The sequence below is a fragment of the Barbus barbus genome, assembly GCF_936440315.1.
Source record: "Barbus barbus genome assembly, chromosome: 24".
Taxonomy (NCBI): Eukaryota; Metazoa; Chordata; class Actinopteri; order Cypriniformes; family Cyprinidae; genus Barbus; species Barbus barbus.
The window spans coordinates 13,108,813-13,132,532 of NC_136752.1; the positions used below are offsets into that span (position 1 = coordinate 13,108,813).

The 23,720-nt window shown below is 38.2% G+C and overlaps 2 protein-coding genes across 3 annotated transcripts; one reads left to right on the top strand and one right to left on the bottom strand.

Moving 5' to 3' along the window:
* The first annotated feature begins 4,340 nt into the window (after nt 1-4,340).
* nme6 (NME/NM23 nucleoside diphosphate kinase 6) lies at nt 4,341-10,274 on the top strand. Of its 2 annotated transcripts, none has more exons than XM_079375122.1 (5): nt 4,341-4,733; nt 5,944-6,043; nt 6,472-6,511; nt 8,850-9,010; nt 9,889-10,274. In XM_079375122.1, the coding sequence occupies exons 1-5, from the start codon at nt 4,629-4,631 to the stop codon at nt 10,035-10,037; spliced, it is 555 nt and encodes a 184-aa protein (XP_079231248.1). In that variant the 5' UTR covers nt 4,341-4,628; the 3' UTR covers nt 10,038-10,274. The 2 variants fall into 2 exon arrangements, with proteins under 2 accessions (XP_079231248.1, XP_079231249.1); XM_079375123.1 differs by having other exon boundaries at nt 4,348-4,733; nt 9,946-10,274.
* Nucleotides 10,275-11,754: 1,480 nt separating this feature from the next.
* On the bottom strand, nt 11,755-19,663 carry baalcb (BAALC binder of MAP3K1 and KLF4 b; the record flags this gene model as incomplete). The annotated part of the gene is made up of 3 exons (XM_079375776.1): nt 11,755-11,928; nt 12,634-12,824; nt 19,480-19,663. 3 exons carry the CDS (start codon nt 19,661-19,663, stop codon nt 11,755-11,757), a joined length of 549 nt encoding a protein of 182 aa, XP_079231902.1.
* Nucleotides 19,664-23,720: the final 4,057 nt, after the last annotated feature.

Genomic DNA, 23,720 nt, shown 5'->3' on the forward strand with positions numbered 1-23,720 from the left:
AGACATGAAAATGCATCATAAAGCATAAAAAAAACCTTTATTATACAAACTGTTGTCCATTACATTCTTTTCAATGTGAACTGTTAAAAATCAATGATACTCATTTACTGTCACAAATCTCTGAACTGTCCGATTTTGCACCATGCTTGATGACCACATGATTTCAAGACTGAGCCACCCACAGAATGAACCCGACCTAGCTCTCCGGAGGAAATGGGAGAGGTCTGGGTACATTTTCCCCTGCAACAAGCATGCCAGTACCCCTGAAGTCAGCACCTGTGTTCTAAAAGAAGCCCAGGCAACAGGAGACCCAGGGCTAGAGATGAGGCTTACTCTGAAACCCAACACTCCGCACCCTTTTAACAGCATTAAACCACCACAAATAGCCAGCAGCATTGCTCTTCTCAGGAATAGTACCATGCATGCTCAACAATTACTGTTTCCTGTGGCTGCACATGACAGTAACAAATTAGCCATTTCCATCTACATCATTACAGAGGATTACAACATATGCCATCAGTAATAACCACAGGTCATTATACACCTGTCAGTGAAGATATTTTTACTTATAAAGCTAAAAGAATATGCCCTAATTTCCCATAAACATAAATTGTTAACTGTTTAAATGAACATCAGGTTAAAAACAGAATCCATTGAAAAAATATAAAAGTATAAATATGAAAATCGGCCATAATCAGTAGTAATTTTCAGTAGCTAATCCCATGGAAGCTGTGAAACAATTGTAAGGGTGTGTCTTTAATGCACTACGGAAACAATACAGAGCGAGCGTTCACTGGGGTCAATGGGAAAATAGAGAACTAGAGAGAGAGAGAATGCTCAGTGTTTGAGGAGAACGTAAGCTCCAAATCTGACCGCTCTGTTTATTTTTAATACTGACAGTCAAGCTGGGCCCCACGGTGCTAATAACTTTGCTCCTCTCTGTCACTAGCATTTGGCAAGCAGCATCCCAGTTTATTCTAAGAGGTCATATAGATCTCTCTTTTTCCAGAGGCTGGCGTATAATTTTTCAGGCAGTGCAATTTAAACAGCTGATTCCCAGGACACAGATGCACAGCACAGGACTTGAAGCTAGCTATAATCTTTTTTACATTTCTACTCCACAATGACATTGTGGTAGTTGTGCTGAATGGAGCTCGTTAATGATTTAACCACAGATTTCTTAGGGCTCTAGATAGTCCCAGTTTATATTAGGTGTTTTTAACTACTGCACACGTAACTAATAGTTACAATACTGTTTTCATGTTGCATTACAAAACACTTTTGCTGTTATTGAGGTGGGATAAGGTTATGAACATGACTGGTGGTATGATTAGGTTTAAGAGTGGGTTAAGGTGTAGAAAAAGTGTCAACAGTGTAATTATAGACGTAATTAGGATATTTTAAAAATATATGTGCAATGTCAAAGCATATATGTACAGAAGAAATGTATTGCATCAAATGTGACCTTGGACCACAAAACCAGTATTAAGTGTCAATTTTTTCGAAATAATAAATAAGCTTTCCATTGATGTATGGTTTGTTAGGATCAGACAGTATTTGGCAAAGATACAACTATTTGAAAATCTGGAATCTGAGGGTGCAAAAAAAATCTAAATATTGAGAAAATCGCCTTTAAAGTTGTCCAAATGAAGTTCTTAGCAATGCATATTACTAATCAAAAATTAAGTTTTGATATATTTACGGTAAGAAATGTATAAATTATCTTCATGGAATGTGATCTTTACTTAATATCCTAATGATTTTTGGCATAAAAGAAAAATGGATCATTTTGACCCATACAATGTATTTTTGGCTATTGCTACAAATATACCCCAGCGACTTGAGACTGATTTTGTGGTGCAGGGTCACAAATGATTAATCTAAATCTAGTAATAAAAGACACTTAATATGCAAACTGAAGCATGGTGCTAGAAAAGCCAAGGTCAATGCTCAAACAATAAAGCATGGTGCTAGCAACAGCAAGGACATTCGTTCAATTCTCAGGGAAAGCAAGAACTGATAAAAGATGTAGTACCTTGAATGCAATGTATATTGCTTTGGATAAAAACACCTGGCAAATGAATAAATGTAATGTGGGTTCTTGTATTCTGTTTTGCAGATTGCCATAACTCATAAATGACTTGTTTTCTTAAAACACTGGAATATTATCTGTTTAATGTAGAAAAGTAAAGTAAGTAAAGTTTTAGATGAAACATGATGTTTACAAGAGATACAGAGATATTGAAAATTAAAATGAATTAAAAATGAAAATTCTATGAACATTTACTGACCCTCATGTTGCCCCAATCTGCATGACTTTCTTTCTTCTGTGGAACATAAAAGAATGCATTATGAAAATATCTCTGTCTCCCCCCCCCGAGTACACATTGAAAGTCAATGGGGTCACAATGACTTTCATTGTATAGACAAAACACTTCAAAATATTACTCAAAATATCTTGAAAATATAATGAAGAAGAAAGCAATTCATACATTTTTGGATTTAGTGAATGATTACAGAAATGCAGTTTTGTGAATGTGAGTGTGAGTGTGTATGTGCTGGTATGGGGACCAAATGTCCCCACAAGGATAGTAATACCAGAAAATGTTGACCTTGCGGGGACATTTTTAGGCCCTCATGAGGAAACAAGTTTATAAATCAAACAGAATGAAGTGTTTTGAAAATCTAAAAAAATCTGAAAGTTTCCTGAGGGGTATGTTTAGGGTAAGGGGATAGAAAATATAATTTGTACAATATAAAAACCATTACACTTATGGAATGTCCCCAGATCGATAGAAATATCTGTATGTGGGTGTGTGTACATGTGATTTCTTGTGTAACGTGAAAGTCATCAACACACATTTAAAAGTAGAGCTGGTTAAGGCACACTATAATTCTTCAGCTTTAAAAGTGTTGTCCTTCCTTAGGTATGACAGTTGCTCCCGCTGAGGTTGACACAGCTGTCTGTGAGAGTCTGGTGCTGCTCTGTGAAGGATGGGAATAGAAAAGGTCAAAGGACACTTGCATTTCAGTAGATGTCAAAACAGGTGCTAGCAACTGAGAGGTAAACAGCTTATTCCCTGTCCTGCAAAGATGCTCAAAATGACTCTTTGAATAATGATAAATCATTTTGTATGATATGTTTCTATTGGTAATTCATTATCACATTTCACGTGAGAAGCATTTCTGTGATTTGCTGTGAAGTATAAAATCTCTGACTAGATGTTAAACACTTTCCCATGTATTGTTTTCAGTCACAAGTTGGCTGTAGTTTTAGTAAATGAAAGCTAGATATCATTAAACAGCAGACCAAATGGTCATATAGCAGGAAATGCACCTCTGACCCCATCCTGTCACTCCTTAAAAGACCCACATGAAACAGGCAGGGTGTCAAACTGGGATATGTGTTGGTTCAACTGGTGTAAGCAATCGCACTGAAAAGTGGGGGGATCCCAATGAATGAACCTGTGAGCGTTGGTGGTCCGGGTAAAGTTGGGGTAACTAGGTCAAAACTGACATAATCACACCGACTGACAAATGAACTAAGGATTACAGGTGAGTGAATATCGAGGATTCTACATGCGACAATAAAAATAATATACTGTGATTGTGGTGTCACAACAGTGTTACGAAAATAAATCACCAATAAGTCATTAAATGGTCAGCATTTTTGTTACTGCATCATTATTCTGGGTTTCAGGACTGTCTGAACAATCATTATATGTGTGATGTCTGATCCTTCACATGCACATAAAGACAAACTCACAAATGAATTATATACAGAATATAATTCATCGACTTAAAAATATTAAGATATGAACTATCTTTTAAACAACATAAATTGCTTTTACTGCACATTAAAAGGCTGCTGTTTTACAAATTTTATTGTCACATGACTTTTCAAAAGATGTGATGTCAGCGCAGGTCACAGGTCACAGGTCACATCTGTTTCTGTCAGCTTAATCTTTTTTTAAAAGAAACCTCATCAAATGTCTTTGCTATTCTTATAGGTCATTCATATTACATACAAGGCAAGTTGTCACATTGGATAATAGCTGTAACTTTTAATTATTTTCTGTATTTTATTGAAAGGAAATTGGTTGTTTTATACATGATATATTTTATTAAACATAATAGCCTATATTTTGTATCACTAACAAGGAAAGCATGGAAGTTCATATTAAAATGTGTTTAAACAAACATAGATTACAAGTTTTTTATTCGAGGTTCAGTTTGTTTTGTTAAAAACGACTATCAGCTATTGAGTTGGCTATTTGTAGAATTACTGACAAGCAAGGCAGCTGAATATCAGGTTGATTGAAATAGTAGCATTTTGAGACTTCCTGTGTTTACTACCGGGCAAGATGGCGGCGCCCACATAACCGACAGCACGGAGCACGCTTAATTTAGAAATCAAGCTGTATTCTTCATAAGAAATCAGTTTTAAAACAATTTTAAACACCAGCTGAACCATCGAAAGTTCGCCTACATTGATTTATTTATCTTGTTGCTCCGCGCATTGATGATCTTAACTGCAGCTGTGAGATGTTCACGAGCATTCGTGTGTGTTTAGGTCTGCTGGTTAACGTTTAAATACTGATCAGATGGACTGAAATATAAGACAATTAATGCTTTTAGTAACGTTAGAAGAAGGCATGCGGTGTGTGAAGGCACTGCAGCTCACCCTTGCGGTCGTCAAACCAGATGCTGTAGCCCATCCGCTTATTCTGGAGGTGAGATCACACTGTCCTGCACCTGTCTGATTATATAAATAATTTAAGAAAAATTCTACGAACTATGTGGAGTCTACATTACGTACATCACGTGGATAAACTATTTTTGAGTCCCCCTTGACATTAGCAACTGAAATTCAGTAGTGGGGCTGTTTCTTGTTGTTAAAAGGGCTACATTTTAGTAACTGAGATTTTGATTAAGCCAAATTACTTCATACATGTGTGTTTAATCTGAGAGCTGATTTAGTTTTGCTATTTTGTAGCAGTTATTAGTATTAGTTTACGCATGGAATGCCGATTCTTAAAGGGGTAGATCACCCAAAAATGAAAACGCTGTCGTTATTTAATTAAAGGTTGTTTCAACCCCTTTTTTGGAAGAATGTTCCTGTTTTGTCGACCATTGGCTGCCATTGTATGGACAAAAAGCAGACAGACGTTTCTTAAAATATCTTCTTTTATGTTCCATGGTAGAATTCAGGTTATTCAGGTTGAGACATGAGGGTGAGTAAACAATGACAGAATTTAGATTTTAATTCATGATTGTTGAAATAATGAAATAATTATTGAAATATTATAAGAAGTACTGATATAAATCTACAAGTTTCAGGGGGTACTTGAAGTAAAGTTTTGAGGTAAAAGGGCTTATAAAAAATAACCTGTCCTCCTGAGGAACATTCACTGGAGGAACAAGTGTGACAACTAGCCCCATTCTCCTCTAGACCCATTCTGCTGAATGTTACCCTTTTAATGAAGAAAGATGTCTTATAACTCAAAATATGTGGAGGCTTAAAGCAACATAATAATTTATCTTTATTATTAAAACGAGCCAGCATTTTGCCTGATTTAATTTCCGCCGTCTGTCGCCTCAAAGAGATAAAGGTTCCTTTAATTAGCAACAATTTCCTCATGCAATGTGGTTTGAAAACTGAAGCCCGTACTGTTTTAATTTCCGCCACCGGATTTTAAATATAATGTTTGTGTTTTCATTCGAGTAGGATGTACTTTCATCACTCAGTCTGTCACATTGTTCTTTTTAGAGATTAAAACTCTTAATTAACTCTGTCATCTTTTTGCTGAGGGCAAACGTGAAATGAAAAGACCTACAGAAAAACTGCAAGAGGTTTCCATTAGCATAGCAACACAGTTTTGGTTTTTAGAGATGCAGGTGGGCATAGGAAACATTTGAATATAATATGTCTTTTAATTTCAGGCTCTTCATCAGAAGATTCTTGAAAACTTCACTATAGTCAGAAAGAAGGATCTGATGTGGAGAACAGAAGAGTCGGAAAGGTTTTATGCTGAACATGCAGGTAGAAAAGAATCTTTCTTCCTATAAAATCCACTGCATGAATGAAAAAGGTCTGTGTTTGTAACAGATTGAGTGGTTAAGTACATGTGTGGGTGGGTGTCAGTGTGATGCGTGATTTTAAACAGGGTGAGTCATAGTAAAGGCTTCACACAACCTGGAGTTATAATGTTGACACAGCATGTGGAGAGAGAACATGTTACTCACTCTCAGCTTACCATATCCTCCATCCAAAGAAAACAGCTGCCTCATATTCATATGTCTGTATTATATATGCAAAAGCCTTTTCAGACCATATTAACAGATTGCAACAAAAATCTGCTTGCACAAACCACATCACCCTTGTTGGCTTATTTCTAGTGGATAAATTGATCAAAAGATATGCAACGGTTTATTTATGGTTATCATCCCTGACTGTTTTTATATTTTCAGGACGTTTTTTCTATCAAAGACTGGTTGAATTCATGTCAAGGTAAATGTTTATTGTCATTTGTCATATTTTGTATATATATATATGTATATGTATATATTTTGGTTAATGCCCATTTTATTTCAACAAGAATTCGGTTAATGCCTATTTTATTTCAGGCAACAATTTTTTATTTTTTTTTATTCTTATAGAATAACCCTGCTACTGCTACATTTTGTTGGTTCAGGTTAGCCAGACTTTGGTTGTTTTAGGTCATAGTTTTGTGTGAATAGTGACTGTTTCTATTCGATCCCATTTTATCTACTTGCACGTGGCTTCAAACTTTGAGAATTCATTATGTGTGTACATTGTTTCAGCTATTTCCTGATAAAGGTCCTGGTAAAACCTGTTCATGGAACCAGGAGGAGGATCAACTGCTGTAGAAATTCTTGAAACTGTGTGTTATTTGACTGGACATGCATTTATGGAAGTCAAAGGTTAACCATGTAACCCCTTGTAGCTTCACGAGTCTTGACAACAGCTTTTCCTCAAATTACCCTCTGAGCTGATTATGCTACAAGTTCACAGACACTATTCATCAAAGGCAGTTAAATCACTGCATTCAGAAAGAATGGATGATTTTTTTTTCCAATTTAATATTAATATACAGTCATGGCCAAAAATATCGACACCCTTGGTAAATATGATCAAAGAAGGCTGTGAAAATGAATCGTCATTGTTAATCCTTTTGATCTTTTATTTAAAACATTCACAAAAATCTAACCTTTTGTTGGATAAGAATTTAAAATGGGGGGAAAATATCATTATGAAATGTTTTTCTCTAATACACATTGGCCACAATTAACAGCACCCTTTTATTCAATACTTTTTGAAACCTCCAGTTGCCAGTGTAACAGCTCAAAATTTTCTCCTATAATGGCTGATGAGGTTAGAGAACACCTAACAAGAGATTAGAGACCACTCCTTCATCCAGAATCACTCCAGACCCTTCAGATTCCCAGCTCCATGTTGGTGCTTCTTCTCTTTAGTTCACCTCACTCGTTTTCTTCCGGGGTCAGGTCAGAGGACTGGAATGGCCATAACTGAAGCTTGGGTTTGTGCTCGGTGACCCATTTTTGTGTTGTTTTTGTTGCGTTGTGAGGTTTGTGTTTGGATTATTGGCTGGTTGGAAGATCCAAACATGGCCCATTATAAGATTTCTAACAGAGTCAGTCACTTATTGATTTTTTTATCTGTTGGTATTTGATAGAATCCATGACGTCATGTGTCTAAACAAGATGTCCAGGACCTCTAGCAGAAATATAGGCCCACAACATCAAAAATACAGCAGTATATTTAATTGTACACATGGGGCACTTTTTCTTAATTCCTATAATTCTTAATTATTGCCCTGATGGTGGAAATGGGAATTTTCTCTGCACTTGCTCTTTCCTTAAAGCGCCTTTACTAATTTGTGAAGCTCAATTATCCTTTGCTGCACATCAGAAATATATTCTTTGTTTTTTTCTCATTGTGATGGATAATTAAGGGAATTTGGGCTTTGTGAATTTTTTAAAATAAAAGATCAAAAGGATTTACAATGCAGATAAATTTTCACAGCCTTCTTTGATCATATTTACCATGATTGTACTCTACCATTCAAAACTTTGGGGTCAGTAAGATTAAGGTCTGATCATGTGATACTGAAGAGTAATGGGCTGCTGAAAATTCAGCTTTACCATCGCAGAAATAAATTATATTTTAAAATTATGAAAAGAATTTCAAACTGTAATAATATTTTACAATATTACTGTATTTTTATTAAATGCAGCCTTGGTGAGTAAGATTTCTTTCAAAAACATTAAAAAAATGTTACTGACCCAAAACATTTAAGTGGTAGTGTATTTTAAATTAATGTGAAACTACAGATGCTGTACCACAGCACTTCCTCTCGAAAGGAATAATTAATGCAGATATATGATCTCTCATCTGTGGAGAGGGACATCAATGCTGGTTGTTAATGTAGCAGTTGATCCAGTTTAGACAGTGAGGCCGATGTTACCATGGCACCCTGTCCTCAGAACATGTCTTTGTCTGTGAAAGATAAAACATTAGCGCAGCACTCAAACTGACCTGACCTGTGTCTTTTAGTCTACGTCAGAGTCGTTTAAAAATAAGCAGCTGATTATTCCTAAGCTTTTAGTTACACTTGTGTTCCAGCAGTGCCACTAAGGCAGTGCTGCGCATCTTTTGTGACTAGGCTTGTTTGTATTATTAACATCATAAAATAAAAAAATCACATTTTTCTTTTGGATTCAATTCTGTTTTATCCATCTAAGCGAACACAAGGTTGTCACAGCTCCCTGTGTAATCCTGTTGTTTACTTATATTCCCACAACAGCGGCCCAATGAGAGCGTACATCCTAGCCAGGGAAGATGCTATCACTCACTGGAGGGGGATGATGGGTCCAACAAAAGTCTTTAGAGCTCGTTTCACTTCACCAGACACCCTGCGTGGCCAATATGGGCTGACTGACACCAGAAACACTATTCATGGTTCAGGTGGAGTAACACTTTTCAAAACTGAACAGTTAAAGAAACAGTTCACCCTAAAATGAAAATTTGCTAAAAATGTACTAATTCTTATGTACCCATCCAAGATGTAGGTCAGTTTGTTTCTTTATCACAACAGATTTGGAGAAATTGAGCATTAGTTCACTTGCTCACCAATGGATCCTCAATGGGTGCCGTCAGAATGAGAGTCCAAACAGCTGATAAAAACATCACAGTAATCCACGAGTAATCCACATGACTCCAGTTCATCAGTTAACATCTTGTGAAGTGAAAAGCTACATGTTTGTGAGAAACAAATCCATCATTAAGGCGTTTTAAGTTTAAACTCTTACTTCAGGGCAAAATGCAAGTTCTCTAACATAATAATGCTTCAAATGATAGATTTGTTTCTTACAAACATGCAGCTTTTCACTACTTGAGATGTTAATTGATGTACTTGTGTTGATTACTTGTGGATTATTGTGATGTTTTTATCAGATGTTTGGACTCTCATTCTGACGGCACCCATTCACTGCAGAGGATCCTTTGGGGAGCAAGTGATGTAATGCTACGTTTCTCCAAATCTGTTCCAATGAAGAAACAAACTAATGTACATCTTGGATGATCTGAGGATGAGTACTCTTTCAGCAAATTTTCATATTTGGGTCAACTGTTGCTTTAACTAGCTAAATCAACTAAATATCAAAACAGTTAATAACCTTTCTAGAATATTGCTAATGAGTGTTTGTTTTTAAACTAAATAAATCCTAGACCATAACAATGTTTTTTTTAATATAAAATAAAGACTAATTTCTTAAATATTTTAAATGGAAAAAAAAAAACTTCTATTGTAAAGTTTCAGCATTTTATTATTTTCTTTCTTTCAGATTCAATTGAATCTGCCAAGAGAGAGATTTCATTTTTCTTTCCTGAATTCAATGCAGATGAGTGGATGTTGAGGGAAGAGCCACGTTTTAGATTGGGTCTTACTGAATATAATGAGGAAAGACAAATTCATACTCTCCAGGACACATGATGATCACTGGTCTGATGGTGCTTTTACAGTGCTACAGTAAATGAATGCGACTTTCAACAGATGGTTCAGCATTTGATGTTTTCTCTGTATTGCCATGTTACTCTTTTGCGACCACAAAATATATCTGTCACAGCTCTGCCAACACGATTATATTCATTTGCTTGTATTTTATTTGTATGTATAAATGAATATTTGTACTAGATTTGTGGTAAGGTCAATAAATGTTTACCTCAACATAGAAAACTCTAAGCAGTTCTTTTTAAATTAACTCTGTAAGCCTGTTATGATATTCTAACAGAATATATTAACAGGCGTTTTAATATTACATTGCATTCAAGTTACAGTTTTTACATTTTATCAGCTCTTGTTCAATGTCCGTTTACCTCTTTTAAAGATTTGGGGATTTGAATTAACTTTTATTATAATTCCTTTGAGAAACAAAATTAATTTTAAAATGTCATAGATTAACTTAACATTTTACATTACAGTTCAATTAATGAACAGTAGTTATTGCATTAGGGATCAGGAACTAACCATGAACAATACATTTTTAAGTGAATGTCAATTTATTGTTCGATTCAAGATTTTAATTGCATATACAATTTCCCTCCTAGACAGTTTTATTATTAATAAACCTAATATGATGCATATTTGTCAGTCATACTTAAATGAAACAGCAATGAGATTTGTAATAATGTTTTAAATGTGCAATAACCACTCCATTAAATATTAATTGCATAGTTTAAATAATTGAATCTTGCTTGTTCCAAAAACCATGTTCATACTTTTTAACTGATTTGATTTCAAAATCAATTGATTTAATGCCGATTTTAACAAATTTATAAAAAATGCAAATATCACTATAGGTCGAAATTAACATTAACCTGTATTAATAATGCTGTAAATGTATTGTTCATTGTTACTTCATAATACCTAATGAATTAATGTTCATATACAGAACCTTATTGTAAAATGTTAATTCGGAGAGTGAAGCCAGTGAAAGATTACGATACAGTAGTAGTTATGATGTGCTTCCAATAGATATTTAATAACTCAACAATAAACATCTTCCAGCCAGTAAAGCAGTGATATCAAACAATATTGGAATAACAAAAACAGAGCTGCTTTATATTCCTGCACACTACTTTTGCAGTAGTGCTAGCTTGCTACAGAAACTGTAATTAGGTTTTGAACAAATGTTTGCGCTTGTACCCCAAAAAGCTGAAGGCAACAATAGTGTGGTAGTAAGAGCCCTGATTTTCAAATCCAAAATCAAAATTAAAGCAGTACATCAACTTCAAGCCACCAAACATGTGTTGTTGGTATGTTTTTAAACCATTTAAGTATACTTTTTTACACTTTTCACAAAATCAATCAGCCATTCGTTAAGTGTCTATATGTCGATTGCCCTTCCTGATCTATCCTGTGCTTTCAGTGTATGTACAGTAGATGCTTTTACTAAGATTCTTTTCGTTGGCACATTTTGATATTCATTACAGAGAAAAGATGTACATAAAAATAGACACTATTAAATTAGTCAAGTGCAACTGAATAATGAAACTAACAATTAACTGACCCTTGAAACCCGTTAATCACAGCACTGATGAACTTCTTCATTTAGGTCATCCCTGCTTTTTACTTCTTTGGTCGCTGACATCTTCACCAAAGCTTTCCAGAAATCCAAGATACAGTCTTCATGAGGTCTTGGGTGAACACCTCATTGAGCCATCGAGTCAACTGCTGCATCCATCAAACCATCCACCGGTTTCATGACCTCATATGTGGTTTGTGAAGTTTCCTTGATCTTCCCGCTCTTGTCCACCTGCCGGATGCTTTGAGTCACAGTGATGGTCACTTGCTTGGTGGACATCCGATTGTCCTGCCATTTGGTCTAACATTGAAAGATAACATTGAAAGATTTTAAGACATGATTATTACCAAATGTTTTCAACATTTTATTACAGTTTAAAGTTTTGATTAGTAAGATTTCTGGAAATCTATCACATTTCTCGGATGAATAAACAAAAGGTTATATAAATAGTGAGTGCGTTTGAGGATTATAATTATTAAAAAAAACTAAACCAAGGAAAAACACTTTTGTGACTTGAAATAAAATGTACAATAAGGGGAAGTGGTGTGTTGCCAAGTATGGTGACCCATACTCTGAATTTGTGCTCTGCATTTAACCCATCCAAGTGTACACACAGTAGTGAACATACACCCAGTGCAGAGGGCAGCCAATGCTGCGGCGCCCGGGGAGCAGTTGGGGGTTCGGTGCCTTGCTCAAGGGTCTCACCTCAGTCGTGGTATTGAGGATGAGAGAGTGCTGGTTATTCACTCCCCCCACCTACATTCCCTGCCGGACCTGAGACTCGAACCCATGACCTTCGGGTTACAAGTCCAATAAAATGAACAATAATGCTAAATTATATTCTGTAAAATAAGTCAAAAGAAACATTTCTGGTGTGGTGCAGATGAAGCAATACATAACACAAAGGTCAGAAACACTGATGTAGTTTACGGTGTCTTGTTCACACATGCTGTGTGCAAAAGACTAAGCCAAATAAAAACCATTATGGTCAATTAAAATACTTACTATTTCCTCAGTTTGTAACATGCTTCTCCTCTGCACTGTGGTACTGGAAGAAGACAGCACTTCCTGTTCTTGAGAAGAGAGGATCGCAGGGGTGCTGCCAGTTTTCATGTCATTCAGACCCACTTCAGATATGGCAGAACACACTTTCAGATATGCCTGAACTGGAGAAGGCAGACCATCATCAAAGAGATCTGTGGCCAGAAAAAAAAATATGGAAGTTATTCATTCTCTTTAACAAAATCACTGCTTTGGTGACCATATTTCAGGTATGAGTGTACAGGCGCATCTCAATAAATGATGGTTTATTAACAAAGTTTGGGAGGAGCACGTCAGATACTTAGCCTAATTAAACACAAGTGGCACGCAATCAAGTCAATCAACACACGGATATAAATACAGCTGACATACCTCCACTCATTCGACGGTCTATCAGCATTCGGTCCACACCTCTTGCCATTACATCACAGACTCAACTTATTTAAGTTTTAAGGCAATTTAAGCCTGAGGCAAACGCTGATTAATTCCGACGCACCGTCCTCGCGGAGGGTAAACAAAGCAGATTTACACGATCTTCCATCACCTCGCAAACCAGCCAACCTCACTCCTATCCACTCCAGCCGCCAGGGTGGCCAATAGATCGAGTAAAGCCCCGAAACCACCTCGCTCGACACCACCATTGTCCCGCTAAAGACCCGGCTCTCTGCAAGCGTCGGGTCTCTGCAGCAGGCCTTCAACGAGCCTGGGGCCCCAGTTCTCACCGCAGCAAAGCCTCACTTGCTTCCCGCTTCGGCTCAGCCTTCACCGCGGCTTTGCCGGCCGCAGCGCCTTACCTTGGTTTGCTACAAATATGCTTGCTAATTAAATTTTTAAGTTCATGCAGCCGGGCCTCTAGCTTCTGTTTCCAGATGCTGGCGTGAGGCGGCCTCCGCTAGCGGCGCAACCACCAGTGTTGCCAAATAATCCTCAGGTAAAATCGCTAAAAGCAGGTAATTTGTTGATAAAAGTTGTTAAAAGACGTCGCGACATCAATGGATGTTAATGTCTCTATGTAACCATGACGCAAGCGCTTAGGATACACACTGGAATTACTCAAACTTTCCTTATTTTTCACCAGCATTTTTGCCTGTAATTTATACATTGCATTTCAATAAATGGATAGAAAAGCTGGGTAAGATTAATTTGTTTTGCGGATAAAACCAACAGTGGAAGAGGAAAGTTTCACTGTTGATCACAGTGGACCAACAGTAAATGGTTAACAATCATAGGTTCAAACTAAAAAATTAAGGCAACAAGTGCAAACTGCAACTTAATTCATGTGAAGTGCGTACTGCTAGGCACCTCTCCCAAAGTATCTAACGTTACCAGCCCATGTGCCACTTGGCTGGCTAGCTCTTTCAATATTTTTCTTCCTTGCATGATTAAAAAAAAAAAAAAAAAAAACTTTACCACTTTAATTTTTAAGTCACCACATTTGCTGCTAGTTGCTTGAAAAACAAGTTACTAGGGTAGTGCAATAAAATGGCTAAATCGGCAACGCTGCAGGCTAACTGGACATTCCAGCGTGTCCAGCTAAAAGTCTCAAACCACTTTTTCTGTGGCCTACAGCAGCAGAAGTAAGCACGAGGCTGCCTCCGCTTGCAACACAAGCCCACACATCTCAGTCTTTTTCCTCCCGCTACTAACCCCTTTTGTCCAGACGCTAGCGTGAGGCTACCTCCGTTAGCAGAGCAGGCTACACAAGTTTTTCCGGACTCCCTTCCTGTGGCCTACAGCCACAGCAAGCGCGAGGCTGCCTCCGCTCGCAACACAGACCCACACATCTTTTTCTCATACTCCCTTTTTCTCTAACGCTTCCATCAGTTTCCCAATAGGCTATAATCATTTGTATAAAGTATCAAAAGTAAGTAACATGGTTTTGTTGAGAACTTAATATAATTTATTAAACAATATCATGCACATCCGCATTACACCAAAGCCTACAGAGGGCTCCAATAGCTAGACAATCGTCTATATTGGTGGTTCTCGGGCCTGTCCTGGGGGCCCCTGGCCGCTGCACGTTTTTGTGTCTCTCTCTCACGGGCCATGCCCATTTCAAGTCTTGCAGCCTCTACCAGTGAGCTGATGAGTTGGATCGGGTGTGTTAAATGGGGGGTGGCATGTGGAGTGTGCTGTTACTTGGGGTCCCCGGGATGAGTTGGGAACCACTGGTCTATAAGCCACCGCGCGATCTTATCCTCGTTCAGCTAAAACATCCAATTCAAATGTCCACTTAATCTCTAACATTTGGCCATTTCTGTACGACAGAAACGCTGCATCAATCATAAATTATTGAATATGGACGTCAAAAGTTGCCAATTTTTCAAATTCTTCATTCTGTTCAGCTGTTTCACTTAAATAATCTGTTCAGCTTTCCCCTATAGGTGGCGCAAATTAAATGAGGGTTCATGATCAGCTCTTTTGTTGACCGCTGTCTCAGCATTAGCCCATTTGAGTGGCTGCTAGGAAATTCTGGGGTAAAAAACGCCTATTGATTTGTCAGCTTCGCATAACTACCCGTTTCAGCATAAACACCTCGATTCCCCTCGACGAATTCTCTCCCAATAGTAGGACATTGATCATGCAATCCATATGATAAATCATGGGTCTTAGCACCTGGCTGGCAAAAGTCGACATCACCTCAGCTTCCAAGCCATGCCTATCCATCCAGATTCATGGCACTTATATGGGGTACACCAGCACAGGGAATTCTATTTCATTGTACGCTTAACCTTTGGTTGCAAGCAGCACGAAGATTTTCGGACGCGTTATCATAAACAGCTTATTGGATTTGTCTTACAATCATGCAAGTAATCATCGTAGCATCTACCCCTTTAGAAACCTCAAATTACCCTGAGTATTGAACTCACTGTCAGATGCTGCAAGAGCGCTCCCGGTGGAGCAATATGTTTCTATGTCGACTACCGGCGAGACTCACTCATCCGATGCCGTGAGTAGTGAACTCTCGTCGGATGCAACCTCGCTTTTCCGTCCGACCACCAGCGACGCTTACACGTCCGATGCCGCAAGTGCGGAGCCCCCGTCAGATGCTGCGTGAGCCTTCCTGGCTTACCCATCTGGCACAGTGAGTATTGTGCTCCCGTCAGAAGTCGGCGAGAGCCTCCCAGCCAGACAACTCACCATTTCCATACCACGGCCGGCGAGACTTACCCATCCAGACTGCGAGTTTCATCTCCAGTTGGATGCTAGGCAAGGGCCTCCCGACCACACAACTTGATCTTTTCCGTCTTTACCTGTCCGTCACAGTGAGTCTTGATCTCCCGACGGACGCCGTCGAGAGCCTCCCGGCCAGACAACCTTGCCTTTTCAAGTCTCACGCTTAGCAAGGCCTAGCCATCTGACACAGCGAGCATTGAGCTCCCGTCAGAAGTCAGCGACAGCCCCCCAGCCAGACAAACTTACTTTTTCCATCCTACGGCTGGCGAGACTTACCCATCCATGCTGCGAGTGCCAGTCTCCAGACGGATGTCGGAGAAGTCTCCCGACCACACAAACTCTACCTTTCTGTCTTCACTTGTCCGAGTGAGCCAGATCTCCTGACGGACCCCGGTGAGAGCTATCCCGGCCAGACAACCTTACCTTTTCAAGTCCCACGCTCGGCGAGGCTTACCCATCCGATACGGTGAGTATTGTGCTCCAGTCGGGTGTCGGCGAGAGCCTCCCAGCCAGACCGATTTGTCGCGAGAGCATCCTTGTCGGACGTCCAAAACTCTTTTTATCTGCCAAGCCGATGGGACCCACTTGTCCGACCTTGGAGTATTGAGCTCAAGCCGGAGGCTTCATGGGCCCCCTTGGCCAGACAACCGCCCTCTGTCCTCTGATTAGCAGGGGCTGACGGTCAGTAGGGCCCATGCGCCGACTCCGTGAACTATCTCACTGCAGGCAACTCGGGTCCTCCTGGTCAGGGCCTCAACCACGCTGCTCCTCCATCAGTGGGCAGGGCTCACCCGTCCCAACGTGATGAGCACACCGTTGAGCTTCGGTTCGAGCCCTCCCCGACCGGTCGCCCTAAACCACACAGTTCACACCAGCAACCGGTGGAGCTTACCCATGCATGCCAAAACGCTCCCTCAGAGCTCATAGGCTCCCCCGGCCCTGCATACAGGCTACTCCTCGGAATTAGCTCCCGCCAGATCTCTAGTGCGTATTTTGGGGGGGATCTCAGTCTGGCGGCTGTCCTACACTCATTGCTTTTTGGGGTATTCTCTGGGTTCGGGCCATTTAAATTTCTAGGGGGGGCACAAATCACGGTGTGTGTGTGTGTGTGTGTGTGTGTGTGTCGGGGGGGGGGGGGGGCTGCAATCTGTGATCTCGTGCAGTTGCTGACGCTCGCTAAAGTGTGCAATCGCTTTATGTGCTCTGTTTTATCGGTACTTTCGCTTTCAAAATCGATCGCGTTCAGCAAGGAGTGCAGAGGATGGAAAGTGGGGGGGGCACAGTAACTCGTTTGGGGGGCCCGCGAGTTTTATAGGAAATGAACAGAGACATATAAGCCTAATAAGTGCTGTAACAGACCCAAATCATCACTGCTGCATAGTTGCATTTTTCCAGTTGCCAAATATGTTAATGTAGTGATTACTTACCCTACTTCCATTTCTGGCGCTACGGCATTTCAGCGCGGTGTCAGAGTTGTTAGCGTGTCTCTAATAAAATCGGTCACAAAGATGATCCCTGCTGCATGAGCTAATGTGTAGCGTCTTATTAACTCACTGTCGTGCATTGTGTGCAACACATTTCTTCTCCATCTTCATGTTTCGTCCATTTTCTCCGCTGCTAAAGAAACTCTTAAGCCCCTTAAAAGTCCTCGTCCGTGCTCCTAACAATTTTGGACCTTAAGACCTCTTTTAAGGGTTAAGATGCTTTCTGAATTACTTTTTTCTTTACTAGGATCTTTTCTTTAATTTTAATAGGAAACACCCACATTTCTAAGAATTTTCTTAGAATTTTGTTATTAGGAGCAACTCTTAGCACTAAGATTTTTCATGAATATGGGCCCTGGTCTTTTGCTCAGTGGTCCAAAGTCCTCTTTTCAGATGAAAGTAAATTTTGCATTTCATTTGGAAATCAAGGTCCCAGAGTCTGGAGGAAGAGTGGAGAGGCACGGAATCCATGTTGCTTGAAGTCCAGTGTGAAGTTTCCACAGTCAGTGATGATTTGGGCTGCCATGTCATCTGCTGGTGTTGGTCCATTGTGTTTTCTGAAGTCCACAGTCTACGCAGCCATCTACCAGGACATTTTAGAGCACTTCATGCTTCCTTCTGCTGACAGGCTTTATGGAGATGCTGATTTCATTTTCCAGCAGGACTTGGCACCTGCCCACACTGTCAAAGGTACCAAAAGCTGGTTCAATGACCATGGTGTTACTGTGCTTGATTGGCCAGCAAACTCGCCTGACCTGAACCCCATAGAGAATCTATGGGGTATTGTCAAGAGGAAGATGAGAGACACCAGACCCAACAATGCAGATGAGCTGAAGGCCGCTATCAAAGCAACCTGGGCTTCCGCACCTCAGCAGTGCCACAAACTGATCAACTCCATGCCACGCCGAATTGAGGCAGTAATTAAAGCAAAAGGAGCCCCTACCGAGTATTGAGTACATATGCAGTAAATGAACATACTTTCCAGAAGGCCAACAATTCACTAAAAAAAATTTTTTTTATTGGTCTTATGAAGTATTCTAATTTGTTGAGATGGTGGGTTTTTGTTAAATGTGAGCCTAAATCATCACAATTAAAAGAACCATAGACTTAAACTACTTCAGTCTGTGTGCATTGAATTTATTTAATACACAAGTTTCACAATTCTATCTATCTATCTATCTATCTATCTATCTATCTATCTATCTATCTATCTATCTATCTATCTATCTATCTATCTATCTGTAGATAGTATTCCTTTAATTGTTATTTTATACTGTATATAAACTTAAATTTAATGTTTAAAAATAATATAATGAAAATATACATACATTAATATGTATGATGATTTATAAATGATTTATAAATTATACATATATACACTACTAGTCAAAAGTTTTGAAAGATCTCTCATGCTCACCAAGGCCGATTTGTTAAAAAATAAAATAAAATATATAAAAGTATATATTTAATATATACTATCAATATACTATATTTGCTAATATAATATATTTTAAAATGCTATTTATTTCAGTGATGGCAAAGCTGATGTTTCTTGAGCAGCAAATCAGCATATCAGAATGATTTCTTGAGTATCATGTGACGCTAAAGACTGGAGTAATGATGTTAAAATAATGCATTTAATAAAAATGCAGCATTTTAAAATATATTAAAATTAAAATTTTAAATTGGAATAATATTTTACACTGTTACTATTATATATATATATTTTTAATCAAATAAATGCAGCCTTGGCAAGCATATAAGAAAAAAACTATTTGCATAATAAAAAAAAATATTTCAAACTTTTGACCAGTAGTGTATATGTAGATATACTGATATAATTCTGCCCAAAAGTGGTAAGCAGCGCTTATTGTGTTCATCCTTGCTCATATTGTTGTACTGAAGTATAGGGATTTAACCATCACCATGGCAACAAGAGGCCTACTTGAATGAATTGCTCACCAACAGCAGACTCGCAACACTTTCCCTGTACTTTTGGGAAGGAAATATCATTTGAAAAGTTTGACAGATTAAATTTGAGTTACTTCGGTGAAATGATACGTTCAGCTAATTAAATATAAAGACATTAATTCAAAAGCTTTAAAAAATTAGAATAAAGCCTTGAAATATGATCTCAATCCGTTCTCACCGAGGTTGGCAGTCTTTTCTGATGGGAAGCCCACCTCTGAAGAGTTTTCCGAGGGGATGCTCTGGATGGAGGACAGGGGTATTTCTGTGTCAGTGCTGGTCAGCCAGGTGGATTCTGTCTCTTTGGTCCAGCTCTCGATATATCTCGGCTCCAACACATCCGTTCTGGAGCCTCCACAACCCATGATGTCAAAACCAAATCCACACCTACACAGCCTTGGATTCTAGGTCCATAACAATACCTCCCAAACAGCAAACGAAAGGTAGATGTTTGTTATATGATGCTCACTGAGTGATGTCATTTATTATTTATGTTATGTTATATATGAACAATCCATATCAGCATCATTTTGATGTAAAAATCAAGTCTTCCACTGGTCAGGTGCCAGTCGAACAGGAAAATCTGGGACTGATTCTGTGGAAGAGAAATAACAGCCTATAATGCAAGACTTAACTCTGATTTAAAGTAATAATTTGATGTTAAAGTATTGGAAGGAATTAAGACTGAATTTGATCAATGTATGTATAAGCTCTTAAAATTACGCATTACACCTCATACAACCTTAATGAGTGATATCTTAATGACAAATAGCTACAAGATGAATATAGACCCGTTTCCAATTTCTCCTGAGTAGTTTATCACTCGTAATATGTAAACAAAGACAAGTTAGACATTCCCTCTGGTCCAAATAATAAAGAAACTATGAATCATATTTAAAATAGAGACCTAATTTAAATCCAGCGATGTGGATTTAACAATTTTGCCTGTCATGCAATCATTACGCGATTGATAAATGATTATATGAGCGCATCGTTGTGTCATATTTACTGTGGTGTCGCGGCACGCTGCTCTCATATGGCTACACATACACAGAGAATATAATAATGTGTAGAAACATGCATTACGCTAGTATGTAGTATGCAAAAACGTATTGAGCCTATCAAATGTGTTGGGTGCCTTGCTTGTTGCGCGAACGAAGATTTTTGACATTACCTTAAGTCGACAGAGGAATCAGTGTCAGGACAGTTTTCTTCGGTATACGTTCACTGTATTTATTACTCTTTTCAAATGTAATTTCCAAGATTCACAGAGGAGCTCTACCGCGACGAAAAAACCAAACACTGAGTGATGACACTCCCCCATCTCTCTCTCTCTCTCTCTCTCTCGATGTGAATGATGCTGACCCTCTCCATCTCTTGTCCCTATAGGCAACAAATATATTTTCTCGGATTTATAACCTCATATATAAGAGGTATAGCATACCGAGATTACAACGAGGTATGTGGGTACAAACTGACTGTGCATTTTGTTTTTGATTGCACTTAAAAATCCACTCCTGCATCGTGATATTCATGTCTCCTTTCAAGCTGAAGTCGTTCAGTTGTGTGTTTGTTTACTAAACCCAAAATAATAGAGCTGTTCAGTTTGCACTTCTATAATCAAGAACAAATTGCATGTTTTTCAGCCATGTGTTTCCTCGTGAAATTAGTAGGGTTTTGTAAACATCAGTTTGCTATTAGCCGCTACTGTAGGCCTACAGCGAGGTCCGTTCCATAAGAATGATGACATTGAAACGAAGTCGCAATGAATCAGCATTTGATTCCATTTCTGAAAGACATGCTTTTTAGATAATGGCAACTGCCCTCTTAATGTGATTCAGATGAATAACTGGTATGACATAGCAGTCGTTTCCCTCCCTTTGGTTTACAGCCTGTAAAACTATAAGCTGGCTACTTGCACTAATGCATGCCCGATCTCTATTGCAGGGGTGCCCAACCCTGTTCCTGGAGATCTACCTTCCTGCAGAGTTCAGCTCCAACCCTGATCAAACACACCTGAACCAACTAATTAAGATCTGAAGGAGCGCTTGAGAATTACAGACAGGTGTGTTCGATCAGGGTTGGAACTGAGCTCTGCAGGAAGGTAGATCTCCAGGAACAGGTTTGGGCACCCCTGATCTATTGCTTTCATCCATTTAAATAATGTGATATGATAATACCCACCATGAAAATATCAACATTTTTGTCCATTAAATATTTTAAATATTTAATAAGAAATATTATATATAATTCACTAATAATGATATGAATAAGTAATCCAGGTTATTTGGTTATAAGAATGATTTCTTAAAGCAGGGGTCACCAAGTTCGGTCCTAGAGGGCCAGTGTCCTACAGCGTTTAGCTCCAACCCTAATCAAACACACCTGAAGCAACTAATCAAGATCTTACTATGTACAGGCAGTGTGTTCAGGCAAGTTGGAGCAAAACTCTGCAGGACACCGGCCCTCCAGGATCAAGTTTGATGACCCCTGTAAAGAGACAGTGTTTTTTTTTTTTTTTTTTAATGTTTTTGTGTGTGTATCTCTTATCTTGTTTTTCCCTCCATAGTCAAAGAGGAAAATAAGGAAGCCTGTTATCCGTAATGGAATAAAAATGTTTTAAAAATTGTGATATTTTATCTCACTTTTTTTTTTTTTAAATCAAAATCCAAAAACATACTATCTACTATCTATCTCTATTTCCACATAACTTCACACCATCCACATATCTTCAATGAGATGCATCCTTTTACCCCAATCCCAAAATCAGTAGTTACACAATTTTTATGTGTGATTGAGATGATTACTGTATGTGGGTTTGGAACAAGCAAACATACAGTAATCATCTCAATCACACATTATCAGACAATTGTGGAGCCCTAATGCATGAAATTGCCATCGTGTTCCACATTTGATAATGAAACCTAGGTAAACACAGCAACTTATGAAAAGAGAGACAAGCTTTCAGAAGATGTTTAAAACTGTGTAAATAAAAACAATTAATAAAAAATGTAGGTTGTATATCCCATTTATGACCCTGATTTGCTTTCAAAATGTTTGTGTAAAGCAGAAAACTAAATGATAAAAGTTAGCTGCAGTGTTGTAGTCATCAAACATTTGTCTGACAGTATATTACATGCATATGTCAGCTGTTTTATGAGAATGTTCCTCAGTGCTGGAGGAAACAAATGACTGGATGTGCTTGAACACTGAACTAGATATCATAACTGAATATTAAAGGCCAATAGGAAAATGTGGTAAACCTTTTATTAATCACTGTAACTCGCAACACTAAAAAAGATGTCGTAAAATGCTGATGGGAAGCAATTTAATTGGGTTTTAAAATCACCACACAGCCAGTAAAACACTAAGTGAGCGTAGCAGTTAAACCACTGAGTCCTGTAGTGTGATGATATTTGGATTTTTTTTTTCTTTTGCCAGATGGGGGCAGTGCAGGCACTGTTTTCAGAGGATCAGTATATTGTCCTAGTTTTCTAGTTTTGACCAACAGTAACATTGGGTAGTTGTTCCAATTTGTTGCAAGTATAAGTAAGCGTAGGGTTAAAACTGAGACCAACACAACAGCATTGACTGCTGTTCCATTTATCTATTTATAAATAAATAAAAACAGTAATATTGAAATATTTATGGAATATTATTACAACAGGTTTATATTTTGATATATTTTAAAATGTATTTTGTTTCTACGATTGTAAAGCTGAATTTTCATCACATTTACAGCTCTCCAGTTTTCAGGGTCACGTGGTCCTTCTGAAATCATTCTAATATGCTGATTTGATGCTCTAGAGACTTTTTTTTTTTTTTTTACTATTATCAGAATTTAAAACAGTTGTGCTGCTTAACATTTTTGTGGAAACGGTGATACATTTTATTTCAGGATTCTTTGATGAATAGAAAGGTCAAAATTTTTTACAAATCTTCTGTAACATAAATGTCTTTATTGACACTTTACTGCTAATTTAATGTGCCCTTGCTAAATAAAACTTTGATTGATTGCTCCAAACCTTTTAACCTTTAATTTATATAACAGCATGAATATGATTTACTTCTTGCTAGTTGCTGTTGGTATTAGAGGGAGAGACATTGTCAATCTAGAAAGCATTTGATTGGACAAAAATCTGTGTAGTTCGGGATTTTAGAAGTACACTAGCATGTAGATGAGCTCAAAGCAATACACACTTGGACTACAAGTCACAAAACTCTCATTTTGGTGTGATCGTGATTCGTTGTCTTTAATACATTACTCAAGCTTGTATCTGCTACCCACAGACATCCTCTATTGTGTTTTATTTCTGTCTTGTTTTATGCTTGTTGTTATCCCTCCAAATACAGCCCCTTCTGTTCAAAGCGCATTCATTGTGCTCAGTGCAGTGGTGCAGTTGACTTTGAAATGAATAAAAG

Coding starts and splice junctions, on each gene's coding strand:
- nme6 (XM_079375122.1), top strand. CDS start 4,629: ATGCTTTTAGTAACGTTAGAAGAAGGCATGCGGTGTGTGAAGGCACTG. Junction 4,734..5,943: donor CCCATCCGCTTATTCTGGAG/GTGAGATCACAC, acceptor TTTTAATTTCAG/GCTCTTCATCAGAAGATTCT. Junction 6,044..6,471: donor GTTTTATGCTGAACATGCAG/GTAGAAAAGAAT, acceptor TTATATTTTCAG/GACGTTTTTTCTATCAAAGA.